Consider the following 17,313-nt stretch of genomic DNA (forward strand, 5'->3'; position numbering starts at 1 on the left):
AGTTCAAGCCTGCCCTAGGTAGTAGCACCCACATGGAGGCTATAGCATGAGCAAAGGCCTACTCCGCAGGGAAGCAAGCCGCAGGGCCAGCAGAAACCCTCCTAACCACACAGGACAGCGGGCCACAGAAGCAGTTACACGGCACACAGCTAAAGCCACCTTTCAACAAGCCGGGTGCCAGAGGACAGTACAGAGAACCAACCCCAGCACTACAGAACTTCATTTTCCCCAAAGAAACCTTTTGCTTCATGCCCGTAATTAACATAAGTAAATTATTTGTCTTTTTATTTAGGAAAATAATCATGCTAAAAGTTGTACTTTATATAGATTTTCAAAGGAAAGACTGATTGTGCTTTTTGAATTAAAAAAAAAAAAAAGATAGGTGTCTTCCAACCTCATTGACTTAACCCTTGTGGAATATAGCACTTCTAAACTAAAAACACACATCAAAAGAAAGGTTAGTCCAGTGGGACATTCAAAATGTCTTCAGAAGGTCTTACGATTGGCTACTTCTATTGTTCTGGTTTTGTCAAAAAGAATGCAGAGCAGAGCTGCTGTCTACACTGTCTCCAAATTCCCTCTAGAGTCAGGTCTGAAACTGCCGGCACTCTGGATGGCAGTTAGCCGGTGGCAGCGGGCCAGGCACCTCAAGCCATCTGACTGGCTGACCGTGGAGGGAAAAGGGTTGTCCCCTCAACCTGCCTCCGTAACAATTCTCGAAAGTGGTTCTTCCCCACCTCGGGCCACTTTGGCACAAAAACTTCCGTTTGTTTCAGCTGTTACCCATCGCAAATTTAGGATGTTCTGGGTCTCAGACACTAACCACTCCCGTAAGCAGCTGGCAGCTTCCAGGAGGAGAACTAAGGCTGGAGGTCAAGGGCCGCACAGGGGCTCAGGCGCCGGGCCAGTCTTCTCCACCTGATGGCCACCGAGCCTTGCCCAGGGAAGAGACTCTCTTGGTAGGTGAAAATTAAATCTGTAACCTGTCTAGGTACAATTCACAAAAAGGAAAAAAGAAAAAAGAAAAAGAAACAAACAAACAAAAAAACCAAACAAAACTGCGTCCAGTTTCACAGCTCAGTCCAGGCAATGGATCAACAGGCCCCGTGCTAGGATAGGATTTCACTCTGTGTCTTCAGTCCGTCTCTCCTCCAGTCCTGCTCTCTCAACATGCTCTGCTGGATGATAAGCTGTATCCCCAAAAGGACATGGGTTCAGGAAATGCTTCCCAAATGTTCTCCAAGGTAAAACCAAGGTGGCTGCAGGTCTGGTAGCATGGAGGGCAGGAGTCTACCTAGAAAAATGCACTTAAATCTGAGTCAAAAAAAAAAAAAAAAAAAAAAAAAAAAAAAAAAAACCNAAAAAAAAAAAAAAAAAAAACCAAAAGCCCTAAGTCTCACTTCTCACTCAACTCGTTGCGTCCCACTGCTCCTCACCAAGGACCACTCAGGACTAGGGAGCAGCTGGCAAGGATGGAGCAGCCTCACAGGCTCTCAAAGCACGCGTCTCAACCCTTCCCTTCCCTTCCCACTCTGGAAAAGCACTGTTCTATCTTCATTCAAGAGCTGGTAGATTTGGTTTGTTTCTTTGGAACCACCAATAAAAAGAAGCAAACTTTTCCTGTTTTTCTCATGTTTACCTATCAGAGCGGCAATCTCTTGACAGTTCAGTAGCACATAGGCTGACTTGGCCAAATGGACTTATGAATGCATGCATTCGGACCGCATATTGCTACCAAAATGGAATGTGGGAATATGCTATGCACCTCAGGTTGAGAAATGACCAAGAAATCAAGATCTAAAGGGTGATATATAATATATATATATCAATGCTATTATTCATAAAAACCTTGTTTAGTAATAAAAAAAATTGCTTTGTTTAAATATGAATATTAGAGTCTGCTTCTCATGGTTAGGAAATAATAGTCTTTCTGAAAAGCAGATGCCTTTTCTACTACAACTCCATGTCCTGGGCCTCATCTTCTGAGAAGTCAGACATAGAACTCTCCGAAGAGCTGTCGCCAGTGCCCTCCTCCTGTTCCTTCAGGGCCTCCTCCGTTGCATACTTCTGGATGTACTCTGCAAAGGGGGGTAGGGTGAAGAAAACACAGGGTGTGAGCTCAGTGACTCCAAGGTGCAAACTCACCAGCTAACCCAGTGTCATGATAACGAAAAGCCAAGGGGGCTCCAAAGAGGAAGGGACTTGTCTGGGTTGAAATGGGGAATCCACACTTTTTTTTTTTTTAAGATTTATTTATTATATGTAAGTATACTGTAGCTGTCTTCAGACACTCCAGAAAAGGGCATCAGATCTCATTACAGATGGTTGTGAGACACCATGTGGTTGCTGGATTTGAACTCATGGCCTTCAGAAGAGCAGTCGGAGCTCCTAACTGCTGAGCCCCAATCCACACTTTTTACTTCCCATGTAAATAAAGTGATTTATCTCCCAGACAGAAATGAAATGTGGTGACTCCACAGTGATTTATCAGGACATCCCACCTGTCAATGGTCTGCCTGACCCCTGGGCTCTGGGGGCAGATAGTGATAATGGTCTCGTCAGGAACAAGCTGTATGTGAGGCTCAGGGTCTTGTCCATTCACTCACCCAAGAGCCTAGGCCAAAGCGCTGGCTAAAAGAATTTAAGAAGTGCTGAATAAACAACACATCTGTTCCTTAAAGCACACTGTGTAAGTAAATGGCCTATACATACTACGGAAGGGCAGTGGTGGGGATCCCATCAGGGTACAAGCTGGATCCACAGCCCCTCACAACCTCACACTGTGGCCGCCTGTGGTGCTGTTGAAGCTGCTGTGACGACACAGCACGGGATCTGGGAAGGAACATTTCCCCGTTTCCTTCAGTTTTGTTTTGAGAGACAGCAGTGTATTCTTGGCTGGTCTGGATCTTGCTGTGTACTAGACTAACTTAAAACTTGCCATGACGGAGGCTGGAGAGATGGCTCAGCTGTTGGGAGCATTGGCTGCTCTTCCAGAGGTCCTGAGTTCAATTCCCAGCACCCACATGGTAGCTCACAACCATCTGTAATGGAATCCGACGACCTCTTCTGATGTGTCTGAGGACAGCTACAGTGTTCTCACTAATTTACCATGAGTCTCCTGCCAGTGTACCTCCAGTACCGAGAGGTCAGATGTGGTGTGTTACCACCATACTCAGACAGGTTCTCTTTCTGAACAAAGTTTGTAGACCTGAGACTTAGAGCCTTAATAAATGTAGTTAAGATTTTTTTCCTTTTAGTCATGAGCTCATGGCTTTAACTTGAGTCCCAGGATGATTAGAACTTCTGACCTTTTTGCCTTTTCCACTGTTCTCAAATGCTGAGATTATAAGCATATGCCACCATGTCTGGTTAAAAATGTACTTTTCAGGTTGGAGAGATGGCTCAGTGGGTAAGAGCACTGACCGTTCTTCCAGAGGTTCTGAGTTCAAATCCCAGCAACCACATGGTGACTCACAGCTATCTGTAATGAGATCTGATGCCCTCTTCTGGTGTGTCTGAGGACAGCTACAGTTTACTTTCATATAATAATAAATAAATCTAGCCGGGTGTGGTGGTATACACCTTCAATCCCAGCACTCGGGAGGCAGAGGCAGGCAGATTTCTGAGTTCAAGGCTAGCCTGATCTACAAAGTGAGTTCTAGGACAGCCAGGGCTATACAGAGAAACCCTGTCTTGAAAAACCAAAAATCAATCAATCAATCAATCTTTTTCTTTTTCTCTTTCTTTCTTTCTTTCTTTCTTTCTTTCTTTCTTTCTTTCTTTCTTTCTTTCTTTCTTCTTTCTTTTTTTCTTTCTTCTTTCTTTCTTTTCTTTCTTTCTTTCCTTTCTCTTTCTTCCTTCTTTCTCTCTTTCTTCTTTCTCTTTCTTTCTCTTCTTTCTTTCTTCTCTTTCTTTCTTTCTTTCTTTCTCTCTCTTTCTCTCTCTCTCTCTTTCTTTCTTTCTTTCTCTTTCTTCTTTCTTTTTCTTTCTTTCTTTCTTTCTCTTTCTTTCTCTTTCTTTCTTTCTTTCTCTTTCTTTCTTTCTTTCTTTCTTTCTTTCTTTCTTCCTTTCTTCCTTTCTTTCTTCCTTTCTTCTTTCTTTCTTCCTTTCTCTCTTTCTTTCTTTTCTTTCTTTCTTTCTTTCTTTTCTTTCTTTCTTTCTTTCTTTCTTTCTTTCTTTCTTTCTTTCTTTCTTTCTTTCTTTCTTTCTTTCTTTCTTTCTTTCTTTCTTTCTTTCTNCTTTCTTTCTTTCTTTCTTTCTTTCTTTCTTTCTTTCTTTCTTTCTTTCTTTCTTTCTTTCTTTCTTTCTTTCTTTCTTTCTTTCGACTGGAGCGAGCAGAGGTCCTGTGTTCAATTCCCAGCAACCACATGATGGCTCACAACCATCTGTACAGCTACAGTGTACTTATATACATCAAATAAATACATAAATCTTTAAAAACTGTACTTTTTAGAATAAGGAAAATGTTAAATGACATGTATATGCGTGCACAGCTGCTGGAGGAGTCACAGGCGTGGGCTGCCCTATGGCTGGCTGGAAATTTACCTTGGGTTTTTTGAAAGAGCACCAAGTTCTGTTAGCTACTGAGCCATTGCTCCTGCCTTTATTTCTGACTCCTGGTCTTTCCCTTCACAGAAGTTGTTACATCTTTTAAAATATTAAAAAACAACCAAATGTCTAGAAAGCATTTGAGAAGGCTCTTCAAAAGACCAAGGCATTACAAACACAGTCGCTGACGGGGAGAATGAAACATACACAGGGCATTACATGATGGGAACTGGATGAGGGCTCAGGAGTTAGAGGCACTTCAGCCCCCACACTGTCAATTCTGTACACAAGGGTTCATTTAAAGGCTTAGTATCACCAAAACTATGTGGCTAGGCTATGAAAACTGAAGAGTAAAAAAAAATCATTCTCACATAGTCCAAGCTAGTTTCAAAACTCTCTATACAGCCAAGGATAACCCTCAACTTCTGACCTCTCTGACTCTAACAGCCTATGCATTTCTAGTTTAGGCAGTACTGGGGACTAAACCCATGGTTGTGTATGCTAGGCAAGCACTGGTACACCCTCCCAGCACCTAAGAGGTAGAGGCAGGCAGATCTATGTGAGTTCAAGGCCCGCTTGGTCTACAGGGTCAGTTCCTGGACAGCCAACGCCCCACAAAGTCCTGCCTCAATAAATAAATAAAGAAAAAAAAGTAACAAAGGAAAACTCTGAAAAAAAATGAGGCAGAATGTAGAGATCTTGGTGGGTACACATTAATCAAGAAATTCTGACTGGGGATGTAAATTAGATACCCTGAATATCAGATATTTACATTAAGATATATAAAAGCAGCAAACATGATTATAAAGTAGCAGTGAAATGTTATTGTTGGCAGTCAGAACACAAGGAACTGTATTCAAGGGTCCCAGCATTAGGAAGGTTGGAAATATCCGCTCCACAGGTTACTTTTTCATATTAACACAGAGAGTGTACACTTCAGTAGCTCAAACTCATCCAATTAGACCATCACAGAAAGAGCCAGTTAAGGAAAAGAGGTCGATTACCTCGGTACTGAAGATCCTTGGCAAGCTGATGCCACTCAACAATGATTTTGTATGTGCATATCTGCATTGCATGGAGGCCAGAGGCTGTGTGTGCATACCTGCATTGCATGGAGGCCAGAGGCTGATGTCAGGCATCTTTTTTCATTTCCCACCTTTTATAGGCTCCAAGGACCCTCCTGGTTTTCTGCTCATGCTAATGACGTGAGTACTTTAGCAGCTTAGCTATCCCTCCAGCCTCACTAGCAAAGGTGCTTTAGTTTGTTTGGTTTACTGAGACAAGGTGTAGTGAAAATTCTGGAATTTTGGTTTCTTTAAAAATAGAACAACAACAACAACAGTAGTAGTAGTAGCAGCAGCAGCAGCAGTAGTAGTACACTTGTACGTATACCCACACACATGTATATATAGTCTCTTGTTTTATTCCCAGGTATGGGGATGTGGGGCTGCTTCAAACTGACTGTAGCAGCTATAATTTGCCTCGTGCTCTAACAGAGGCATGGTTTTCCCAGTTTCTGCAACTGTGTGATGCTGGAATTCTGGGAACTTCTGGAGAGCATATAAATGAGCCCCAGTTGGAAGTTCTTGGCTATTCAGTGGGTTGGTTGCAGTTTGAAACATAAAGAAATTAGATTCAGGGATCTCTCTCCTACCTAGTGTGAGGAGTAGGAAGAAGAACATACAGAGCAGCAAAGACCGGCTCCAACAGGGTCTCTTGATACAGCTCTGGCCACTCCTCCCTAGTGCTGGCTAGCTTACTAGCAAAGGTTTTGTTTGAGCAGGGAAGTTACCTATCTTTAGACAATGTCAAGGCTCCCCATGTCCACCCACAGGCTGTGTAGTACTCAACCTTGTTTTTACACCTGCATTTTAACAAAGATTTATTTTTACATTTATTGATGTGGATATGGGTGTGTCTGTGGGCTGAGTGCTGAGAGCTGAACTTAAACCAACTGTGCGGTGTAGAGAATCTGAATGGCCCCCATAGGCTCATCCATTTGAATACTTGGTCCCCAGTTACCCAAACTATTTAGGTGTGGTCTTACTGGAGGAGTTATGTCACTGGTCTTTCCTTACAGTAAGGGAACAGTGACACAGCTACTCTGGAAGAGTCACGTGCATCCTTAGCTGTTGAGACATCTCTCTAGCAACTGCTGTGTGCAACACCTGCATTCCTAAAGAGCATCAAGTAGACCTAAATGCTAACTAACACCTAGGGGAGAGAAGTAGTTATGGCTCTTCTGTGATGAAGCCTGCTAAGCTATGACTCCCACTGCAAAGATAACTTGGGAGAAGAGTCAGGCCTAAACAAGCCCACAGAGCCCATATACCTAGAAGGTTACCTAAAGCCACGAATAAGCAACTGGGGGGGGGGGGGAGGAGCCCGGAGGGTAAAAGCATAAATTGGTCACAAGAGAATGGTCACATTCAGGAAATTGAATGAGATCCATTTCAGAGTGGAAGGAAACACCAGAGCTGTAGTGGGGCACGGGAAGGGGCCTGAGAAGGGTCCATAAATTAGGTATTGAGGCTCCAGCTCTGGTAGAGCAGGGAAGCAGTGGTGTGGTTCCAGGACAGGAAGCGAAGCCCAAGGCCTTTGGAAATGAGTGATCCCAGGAGCAAGGGGTGCACATCAACACGCTGGGGAGGGGTGAGTTTGAGAAATAAGGCAGGGACCTAATTTTCTGAATGGCATAGGAAAGATGGGTGAGTTTGTATACAAAAGTACAACAGAAAGCAGGGCTGAGCTCAGGCCGAACAGCCACAGCTATCTCAGACTACCAAGGATGGCAAACTCAATATGGACACCACCGAAAGTTAGGGGTCACTGAGACAGAAGTAGCTAGCTATCCTAAGATGAACACAGGTCTGTTTCTTTGGTAACTAGGACCAGAGCAAACCTGTAGTACAGTCAGGGTAATACTGTACTGCAAAGGCCTAATGGGTGTTAGAACTATAGAAATATTTTCTGTATTAAGAACCCATGGTTTACAGATACCTGCATTCCTAAAGAGCATCAAGTAGACTTAAATGCTAACTAACACCTAGGGGAGAGAAGTAGCTACGGCTCTTCTGTGATGAAGAAGTGAAGGCAATGTCAAAATCTTAGCACAGGTTCCTAACAAAATCTTATCTGGTCGGAATTGCATTTTTCTCGGAATACATTTTTTTTTTTTTGGGGGGGGCTATGTACATTACTGTGCTATATTAAATTATTAATTTGCAAATTACTTGAGACCTATGAAAACAAACATTTCTACTTTACTTAAAAATACTCAACAATACTCCATAGAGACCTGGGGATAGGAGAAAACAACTAGAAGAAAACTATTTTTCAACACACGGTCCCCACTGCTCCTGTTTGACTTAAGCCTTGCACAGCTAATCGGGAAAATCTATGTATTCAAGCTCCCCCAGCATTCCTTTACTGCTCTTGTTGGCAAATGGATTCTGACCACACTCTGAGGCTCCCGATGCTCTGCATTCTGTGCAGGTGAACACATCATTACCTAACACGAGGGAGTCCGGCATCTACCCGCCCACCTGCCTGACTGCCTTCTCGTCTCTTCCCTCTGTGTTATGCTTTATGCACCTGCACTTTTCATAGGCAAGCTCTCAAATGGAAACCCAGGTAAAGGGGCAGCAGGGATGGCGGCTATAGGCCAACCAGCAAACACATTGAAGACAAAGCCAAGGTGACCTGATACAACTCAAGCTTCAGGTATCCTCTCCCAGCCTCATGCAAGTGGTCCTAGTGTGGGAACACAACCTCTGAACTCTAACAGGGAGTCCTAAGGCCACCACTGCAGTTCTTCTTAGAGAAAACCTACGAGGAAAGGAGTCACTTAAGGAGGCTTTGAACAGGCTGGAGAGATGGCTCAGCGCTTAAGAGCACTGACTGCTTTTCCAAAGGTCTTGAGTTCAAATCCCAGCAACCACATGGTGGCTCTCAACCATCTGTAATGAAATCTGATGCTCTCTTCTGGTGTGTCTGAAGATACCTACAGTGTACTTACATATAATAAATAAATCTTAAAAAAAAAAAAAAAAAAAAAAAAAGGAGGCTTTGAGCTGGCGGTGGTGCACGCCTTTAATCCCAGCAATGAGGAAACAGAGGCAGACAGATCTCTTGAGTTCCAGGGCAGCCAAGAGAAATCCTGTATCAACAAACAAAAAAACAGATTCTATATGGCCAAATAAAAGCAAGTGCCACCTTACCTTTAATTTTCTGCTTGTACTCTTCTGGTCGGTGGAGGTACATGGCTGCAGCATCACCATTGAGAGGATCTATGGGGTTAGGATAGGCCAGCAACTGGGGCAGGAAGGACTCAAATATATTGGTAAGATCTGAAACAAACAAACAAACAAACCACTTCATGCATGGGAACATGCAATTTCACCCACTTAACAGGAATTCAGTAGTCAAGAATGCTCTCTAAAAATATTTATATTATATGTATGTGTTTTAGGCTGCATTAATGCATGTGCATCATGTGCATGCAAATGCCCATGAAGGCCAAAGGGTGCGGAAACTACAGGTAGGTCCCCTAGAATAGCAGCAATCACTCTATCCCACACACAGAGCTACCTCTCTACTCCTCACACCTTTCTCCCTCTTGCTCACCTGCTTAGACACTCAGCTACAATGGAGAGGATTTTCCACAGAGGTATGTTCCACAATAACATATCCACTCCAACTATTTAAAATGAAAACTTCAGCAGCCGCACGCACGCACATATGCAGAGCATTCTCTTTGAAGGGCAATTTTCTCAACCTTTACCCACACCCTTTTCTTTTTTTTCCCCATTGTTGACGAGTTCAAATCCAGGATCTTATGATAAGGCTGGTATGACTATAGGCCCATTTTCCCAATTTAAATTCATTCCATTTCCCAATCAGAAACACACACTATTATTATCACACAGTATGTCCCAGTTATCTACTCTACCCCAAGCTACTGCAATTCCTTTGTAAAACATCTTATTCTTGTGTGCATGCATGAGGACCGTGAGAGCATCTGTTGTGGTGTGTGTGTGTACTCGCGCAGTGGAGTCAGGCAACTCTATGGAGCTGGCTCTCCCCTCCATCTTTACATGGGTTCAGAGGACGGAGTTCAGGAAGCCAAGTATGCAAGGCAAACAGCTTACCCACACCAAGCCATCTCACCAAAGTTAAGGGCTGGTGTGTTGCTATTTATTGTAATGCTAAATACTGGCCCAGGTTGCCTCAGTTATAAATCACTAAGGCAGGTAAGCAACCTACTCTATAGTAGGGATGTGCTTTCATCCTCAGTGACTCTGTAAAGTGAACCTCAGCATCCTGCCTACTACAACTACCCTGTCATAACAGCCATCTTTTCTCTAGAGGGAACACTGAACTAACGACTCCTCCCTCCTCCTTTATTCCCTTGTTCTGACTGGGTTTGGTCTGTTGTTAGAATGACTGAGTACTGTTACTGGTGGATACTTTACCTAGCCTGTGGACCCCTAGGGAATGAGTATATGGAAACACTGTGGCCATTACAACAGGTGAGATGCTACTGATACCTACTGGGGAGGGTCAGAGACGCTCAGAGATGGCTCAGGTTTAGAGTGTTGGCTGTTCTTCCAGATAACCCGGGTTCAATTCTCAGCACACCCATGGCAGCTCATGACTATCTGTTAACTTCCGTTCTAGGGGATCCAACACACACACACACACACACACACACACACACACACACACACACACACACACACACACAAGAGCCAAACACCAAATGAACATTAAAAAAAAAAAAGGATGCACCTACAGTAAAGAATTATCAAGACCAAAATGATATTTGTTGCAAGTCTGAGAAATCCCACATTAGACATAAAAAAGATCAATCAAAACTTTTCATAGAAGACTGGAGCAAATACTTTAGATCTTACGGCCAACAAAGGTGTCTGTTCAGTACAGCTCTGTGGCTCAGTACAGTAGCCAAAGATAAACACCACAAATGAGCATGACTCTGCTCCAGTAAAGCTGTCCACACCAAGTACCTGCAGAGATGCAGCCCAGTGGCAGACCTCTGACCCAGCAAGCTCGAGGCCCTATATCCATTCCCAGCACTGCAAAACAAGGAAACCTTCCAGACTGTAGGTTCTTCCTGCTCACTTCCTGGAATATTCTAGACTTGTGCTTCTTAACCAAACTTTTTTTTTTTATTTTATTTTGGTTTTCCGACACAGGGTTTCTCTGTGTAGCCCTGGCTGTCCTGGAACTCACTCTGTAGACCAGGTTGGCCCCGAACTCTGAAATCTGCCTGCCTCTGCCTCCCAAGTGCTGGGATTAACCAAACATTTTACAGAGATAAAAATTTCCTATCTCTGAATTATCCAAAACAGCTGTCATGAAGCTGAGCACCTGAGATGTGCTGAGTGTGAATTAGGCCATCAGCTTTTCCGTTTAATAAAGCCTGACCTGAACACTGCAATGTGGCAGTAGTAGATCCTGCACCGGAGTCCCTGGGAGGCTTGCTCTGTCTGTCCCTCCACTGAGTAGCGGCTTGCTCTGTCTGTCCCTCCACTGAGTAGCGGCTTGCTCTGTCTGTCCCTCCACTGAGTAGCGGCTTGCTCTGTCTGTCCCTCCACTGTGTAGCGGCTTGCTCTGTCTGTCCCTCCACTGTGTAGCGGCTTGCTCTGTCTGTCCTTCCACTGAGTAGCGGCTTGCTCTGTCTGTCCCTCCACTGAGTAGCAGCTTGTTGTCTGTCCTTCCACTGAGTACTTCCCTCCAGAATGTGAGGTTTCCACCTGGCCTTTTAAAAGGCCATCTTCAGAACAGTCCCATGGGACTAAATTACAGTGAACTCCCACACCAGGATCCCAGTGCTAAACGTTTTAAACAAAAAGGCAAACAAAACAATTTCTCCTAAGAATTCCATCATTTATACTTTTTTAAAATCTAGAAGCAACATGTTCCTCAGACTAGTGTTGATTCTCCTCCCTTGGTCTTTCCAGGTGTTAGCACCAAGCCCAGCTAACAATATCTTTAAGACACGTCAAGGGTCTGGGAAGGTGGCTCAATTTGTAGTGTTTGCCTAGCATGCACTAAACTGTGGGTTTGACCCCTAGCACACACACGTAACGCAGTGCAGCATCACCACACACCTGTGAGCCTAGCACTTGGGTGGTGTATCTAATAAAACATGGGAAGTAGGCCAGGACTTACTGGTATACTCCTGTAATCTCTGCACACAGGATGTGGATGCAAGGATGTATGAGACAGCCAGATTATGCTGGCTATAATGAGACCTATTTCCCAGCTACAAAACAACAACAACAAAAACCCAAACCAAAGACCAAAAAAAACAAGACCAAAAAAAAAAAAAATATTGTTTTTTCTTTGCTTTCCCAATTTAATTTTGGGGAGGATTAATCAAGTAAGACAATGGGTTAGGCACTGTGTATAGTCGTGCATGCCTTTGATCTCAGCACTGTGAACACAGAGGCAGGAGGATCTCTATGAGTTTGAGGCAAGCACTGGAACTGAGTTCCAGGAAGCCAAGGCTACACAGAAGACTGTCTCAAAAATCAAAACAAAACAACAACAAAGAAAACCCCAGACAGACAATGGGTTAAAAATGGCAAACAGTGACTACATTAAGAGGAGAAAGGGTGGCTCAGTGGTCAAGAGTTCACGCTGTTCTTGCAGAGGTCCTGAGTTCAACCAGGTGCACCAACATCAGGCAGCTCATATCTGCCTGTTACTCCAGTTCAGGGGATGAAGCGCCTCTCAGGGCACTTGAACTTACACATACACACACTTGCCTACATATACAAGATGAAAAATAAAAATAAATCAACTTAAAGAAGAAGGAGAAGAGGAGGAGGAGGAGTTGTGCAAACCATAAGCCAGAGCAGGGAGAATTAGCAACAGTTCTAATTAAGAGATAAGATAGTAACAGCAGTGGTCCACTAACACATCCCAGGAGTCACAAGCTGTGTACTCCAAGCTGGCCTCAAATTCTTCTCTTTCCTTTCCTTTCCTCCTTTCCTTTTTCCTTTCCTTTCCTTTCCTTTCCTTTCCTTTCCTTTCCTTTCCTTTCCTTTCCTTTCCTTTCCTTTCTTCCTTCCTTGTCTGTCTGTCTGTCTGTCTGTCTGTCTCTTTTTTTTCAAAGATTTATTTATTATATGTAAGTACACTGTAGCCATCTTCAGAAACTCCAGAATAGGGCGTCAGATCCCATTACAGATGGTTGTGAGCCACCATGTGGTTGCTAGGATTTAAGCTCAGAACTTTGGGAAGAGCAGTCAGTGCTCTTACTTGATGAGCCATCTGGCCAGCCATTCTTGAACCTTCTGCCTTCACCCTTCTCGCCCCCCAGGGGCTGGAATTATAGGCATGGGCCACCATGTCCAGTTTGGCCAGACACACTTTGAGCTTTGCTGAGTGCTTCACTTCAATGAGAGGCGGCTACCACCAAGTCCATCCACACATAAAGAAATGGAGGCTCAGGGCTGGAGAGATGGCTCAGCGGTTAAAACACTGACTGCTTTTCCAGAGGTCCTGAGTTCAATTCCCAGCAGTCACATGGCTTAATATCTGAAAAGTAGAAAATTTGCAAGTAAAAATCCCAGAAATGGCAAAGCAAGTCATTCCTAGACGTCCACAGGACTTTTAGCAAAAGTGTCTGTAATGGGATCTGATGCCCTCTTCTGGTGTGTACTGAGAGCGGCAGTGTACTCACTGCCTACAGAGGCTGCCTGATTGATGAGCTTATTTATCATGCTGCTCTGTCTGTAGTGCACCCGCGGCCAGGAGCCAGGCTGTCTCTGCAGCTTCCCTTTCTTGCAGGTGCAAGGCCAGCAGAGCTGGCTGTCAACACTAAAAGATCCAGACGGCCTCTGCGGCTACTTCAAAGTGACAATTTGCTTACTGTCAAGTCCCAGGGAGAAACAGCCACGATGCTCACATGCACTGCCACGGTTTATGACAGGTGCTGCTGACAAAGATTACTGACTGTTCCCACCTAACAACAACAAAAACCTTTTAAAAATAAAGTATAGGTTTTGTTCTTTCTGACATTCAGAAGGGCTTTGGGGCTAGAGAAAGAAACCCTGCAGACTGCCTATTACATAACCAGGGGATTGCTCTGATCCTAGGAAAAGAGCTAATAAACTTTTCTACTTCTTTTAAGTACCTCTGTCAATGTGTTTGCCTTCAAACAATAAAGAACCCTCGAATATTGGTTCTTCCTTCCTGTTTCTACCCTCCTCTTCCTGTTTTATCACTCCTGACCCATTGTTACAGATGTGCTGAGTCACACCTGTAAGTTAGGGAAGTGCACTGCAGTCCTGGGTGGAGATGATCAGTTCTGGGCACCAGAGCTCCTGGCTCTTGCCACCTGAGGCAGAGGGACCTCTAGGAATTTGAAACCACAATTAGCCATCATTACAGGGACTTTTACTTGCAAATTCTTTGCTTTTCAGATTTAATGTGAAAATATGAGCCCTGTATACTACAGAGAGCACCAGCCATTAAGGCTGGCTCAGTAAGGGAGATGCTTGCCTTTAAGCTTTACGACCTGGGAATTTGAATCCTCAGAATTAATGAAAAAGCCAGGGGCACACACTTGTCATCCCAGTGCTGGGGAGATAGCTGCAGAGGTGGGTAGGTCTCTGGAGCTTGACAGACAACTAGCTTTGCCAATTTGGTGATGTTCTACACCACTGAGAAACCCTGTCTCAAACCAACGCCCACCCCCACTTTGTCCTACATCTTCTGGCTGTGCAGGCACCAAACAAACTTACTGTGATTTCACAGTATTTGTAATGTAAGAATTAGCTTTGTAAGCCACATGAGGTAGCACATTTAATTCCAGCATTCAGAAGCAGAGTTTGAGGCCAGCCTGGTCTATAGAGTTGAGTTCCAAACAAGTCAAGGCTACAAAGTAAGACTTTGTTTCACCCATGTTCCCCAAAGAATTAGCTTTGTATACACACTCTAGAAGCCTCACTGTCTTATAATATTAAAGCAATAAATATGCTGATAACTACAAAATCTTTGTGACAGTTCCTTCATATTTCTAGTTTTATTAGATTTGACATGCATAAGATTAGTTTTGTGAAAATCCGTTCCCTTCTGACGAAGGAAGTGGTTTCACTAAGCACTCTTGCCCTTGGCCTCTGGTGGTCGGCATGACAATGGCTCCTAGCGGGTGGACAGTTTAGGAAGCATTAGAAGCATGTCTGGAGGAGGGCTTGCCTCCCTCCCTGGCTACCTACCACCTGCAGGTAGGAGAAGGGAGGAGTCGGGTGGCCAAGTAAGCCCTCACTGTGGTTCCAGGCCATGCCTACTGTCTGAGAGGAATGGACTCACCCTCAGAAACGGGAGCAAGCCCCAATTAAATGATTTCTTTTATAAGCTGCTTTGGCTATAAGAAATAAAAAGACCCCAAACCTCAGAAAGGAGTTTTTCTGTTTTTGTTTCCGAGACAGGGTGTAGCCCTGTAGACTGTGTGGCCCTGGCTGTCTGTCCTGGAGCGCAGAGATGCAGAGTGTGATAGGCTTTTTCCTCTAACTGCCCTGGGAAAATGCTTCTGCCATGTCTCATCTCCGTCAAGTTGGACCTTAAAGGTCATGCAGGACTCCAAATTCTCACCCTGACAACCAGGGAAAAACCTCCGTAAAACAAACATTTCTCTTCAAGATTGAGTTCCAGCTCTAGAACATATGCTTGGAGTGCCCAAGGGCCTGGACTTGGTTTCTAACCCAAACAGGACCGGAGAGAGGAGTATATGTGTCTCTGTTCTGTCCAGGCCTGGCTACCCTGGGCAGTCAACAGCCACATCACTGTACTCCTTTGTTCCATAATTCAGTAAGGAGCAGCTCAAATAAGAGGAAGTAAAAAAAAAAAAAAAAATCTTGCTCACACTTAGAGAAAAAGATGAACCCAAGGTGTCATCACAAGGTGCCAATTCCTGTGGTCTAGAACACATGATTCCATCTCTGACTTACACAGAGCTTTCCTGGGATTCTGGCCATTGTAATTCAAATTATGGCTAAGTAAATTGTAGTCATTTTAGGATTTTAATCACATTATTCATATCCTTGACTACTAGGGAAAAAAAAAAAAAACAGCCACTGAATTTCTGAAATCCCACCATCGATTCACAAGCAAATCTGGAGTTTTTACTATTCTCAGAATAAAGCCAACTGTGAGATTTTACTTCAGTCCTCAGCCAGGCTAAGTACTGAATATACTTATATGCAGCCAGTGGAGGCATCCTGAGGGTGTTCTAAGGACTGGAACACAGGAGGGCATGGTGGCACAGGCAAAAATCCCAACACCTGAGAGCCAGCCAGCCAGGGTTACTCATCTTGGGACAGACAGACAGACAAAAAGAGAAAAGAGCTGGGTGGTGATGGTGGCCCATGCCTTTAATCCCAGGGGCATTGAAGGCAGAGCCAGGCCTAATTACAGAGTGAGTTCCAGGACAGCCAGGGATACAGAGAAACCTTGTCTTGAAAAGCCAAAAACAGAAAAAGAAAAAACGAGATGGAAACAGCATAAAGAATCCCTTATTTCCTTTCTTCTTTCCTTCCTTCCTTCTTTCTTTCTTTTTTTCTTTTTTTAAAGATTTATTATATTTAAGTACACTGTTGCTGTCTTCAGACACTCCAGAAGAGGGCGTCAGATCTTGTTATGGATGGTTGTGAGCCACCATATGGTTGCTGAGATTTGAACTCTGGACCTTCTGAAGAGCAGTCGGGTGCTCTTACCTGCTGAGCCATCTCACCAGCCCCTCTTCTCTCTTTCTTATAATTTCAGGCTAACTAATAGATGTTTAAAACCCTTTCCCCTAGCCAGGCGTGGTGGCGCATGCCTTTAATCCCAGCACTCAGGAGGCAGAGGCAGGCGGATTTCTGAGTTCGAGGCCAGCCTGATCTACAGAGTGAGTTCCAGGACAGCCAGGGCTACACAGAGAAACCCTGTCTCGAAAAACCAAAAATACAACTCTGCCCGTCCTCCCCCCCCCAACCTTTCCCAGCCCCTGGGAAACAACAACAGATCTGGAACTTGTTTACACATTTTTTTCCTGCTTACAGTACATGAACAGTGAAAAACTACAATGAGATTCTACAAAAAGTGAAATACTTCATTACTCCTTTCTTTGCCTTTCTTTTTTTGGGGGGTGGGTGGGAGGAGAGTCAGGGACCCCCCACTGTGTAGACCTGGCTGTCCTGGCATTCAAGAATATGTCCAAATCAGCTATCAAGCTAAAGGAGGCAAGCCTCACTGGCACAGGGTTTCAGCACATGGCTTGATGGAGCAGTGGCAACAGGAGCGTGCAGAGAAGGCTCCTTCCTTATTGGCCAGAAGTGGAGAGCAAGCAGGAGACCAGGTAGTGGCTGTAACCTTTAAAGGCATGCCTCTAGTGACCCACTTCCTCTAGCTAGAGCCACCTCCTAAAGTTTCTACACTTCCCAAAATAGCACTACCCACTGGGGACCGACTGTCCAACACATGAGCCTGTCGGAGACACTTCACACTCCACTCCGACCACAATACCTACGTGCCTGAGCAACCAGAGAGCCTTCGCTTCGAGTAACTCACCCAGCTATGGGAGAGGAAAACATAATAAGGGGGCTACGAAAGGTAGCCGACATCCTCAGAAATCACATTTCAGTGAAGCTAATCAGGAATATCCTCAGATAGGTAGACCATCTTTAAAAAGTTTGAGATTAAAAGTAACTTCCTCTGGCTGGTGAGATGGCTCAGTGGGTAAGAGCACCCGAC

General features: G+C 44.4%; 1 protein-coding gene across 2 annotated transcripts in view; it reads right to left on the minus strand.

Moving 5' to 3' along the window:
• Positions 1–359: 359 nt before the first annotated feature.
• The window catches only part of Ube2h (ubiquitin conjugating enzyme E2 H), a 91,367-nt gene continuing 74,413 nt past the window's right edge, over positions 360–17,313 (minus strand). For both annotated transcript variants that reach the window (XM_021190672.2, XM_021190671.2), the window contains 2 exons: positions 8,769–8,897; positions 360–2,078 (listed from right to left, as the gene is read on the minus strand). In XM_021190672.2, the coding sequence (XP_021046331.1) occupies positions 1,954–2,078; positions 8,769–8,897 (254 nt within the window). In that variant the 3' untranslated portion in view covers positions 360–1,953. The remainder of the gene's footprint in view (positions 2,079–8,768; positions 8,898–17,313) is intronic.

This window comes from Mus pahari, chromosome 2, assembly GCF_900095145.1.
Source record: "Mus pahari chromosome 2, PAHARI_EIJ_v1.1, whole genome shotgun sequence".
Classification (NCBI taxonomy): Eukaryota; Metazoa; Chordata; class Mammalia; order Rodentia; family Muridae; genus Mus; species Mus pahari.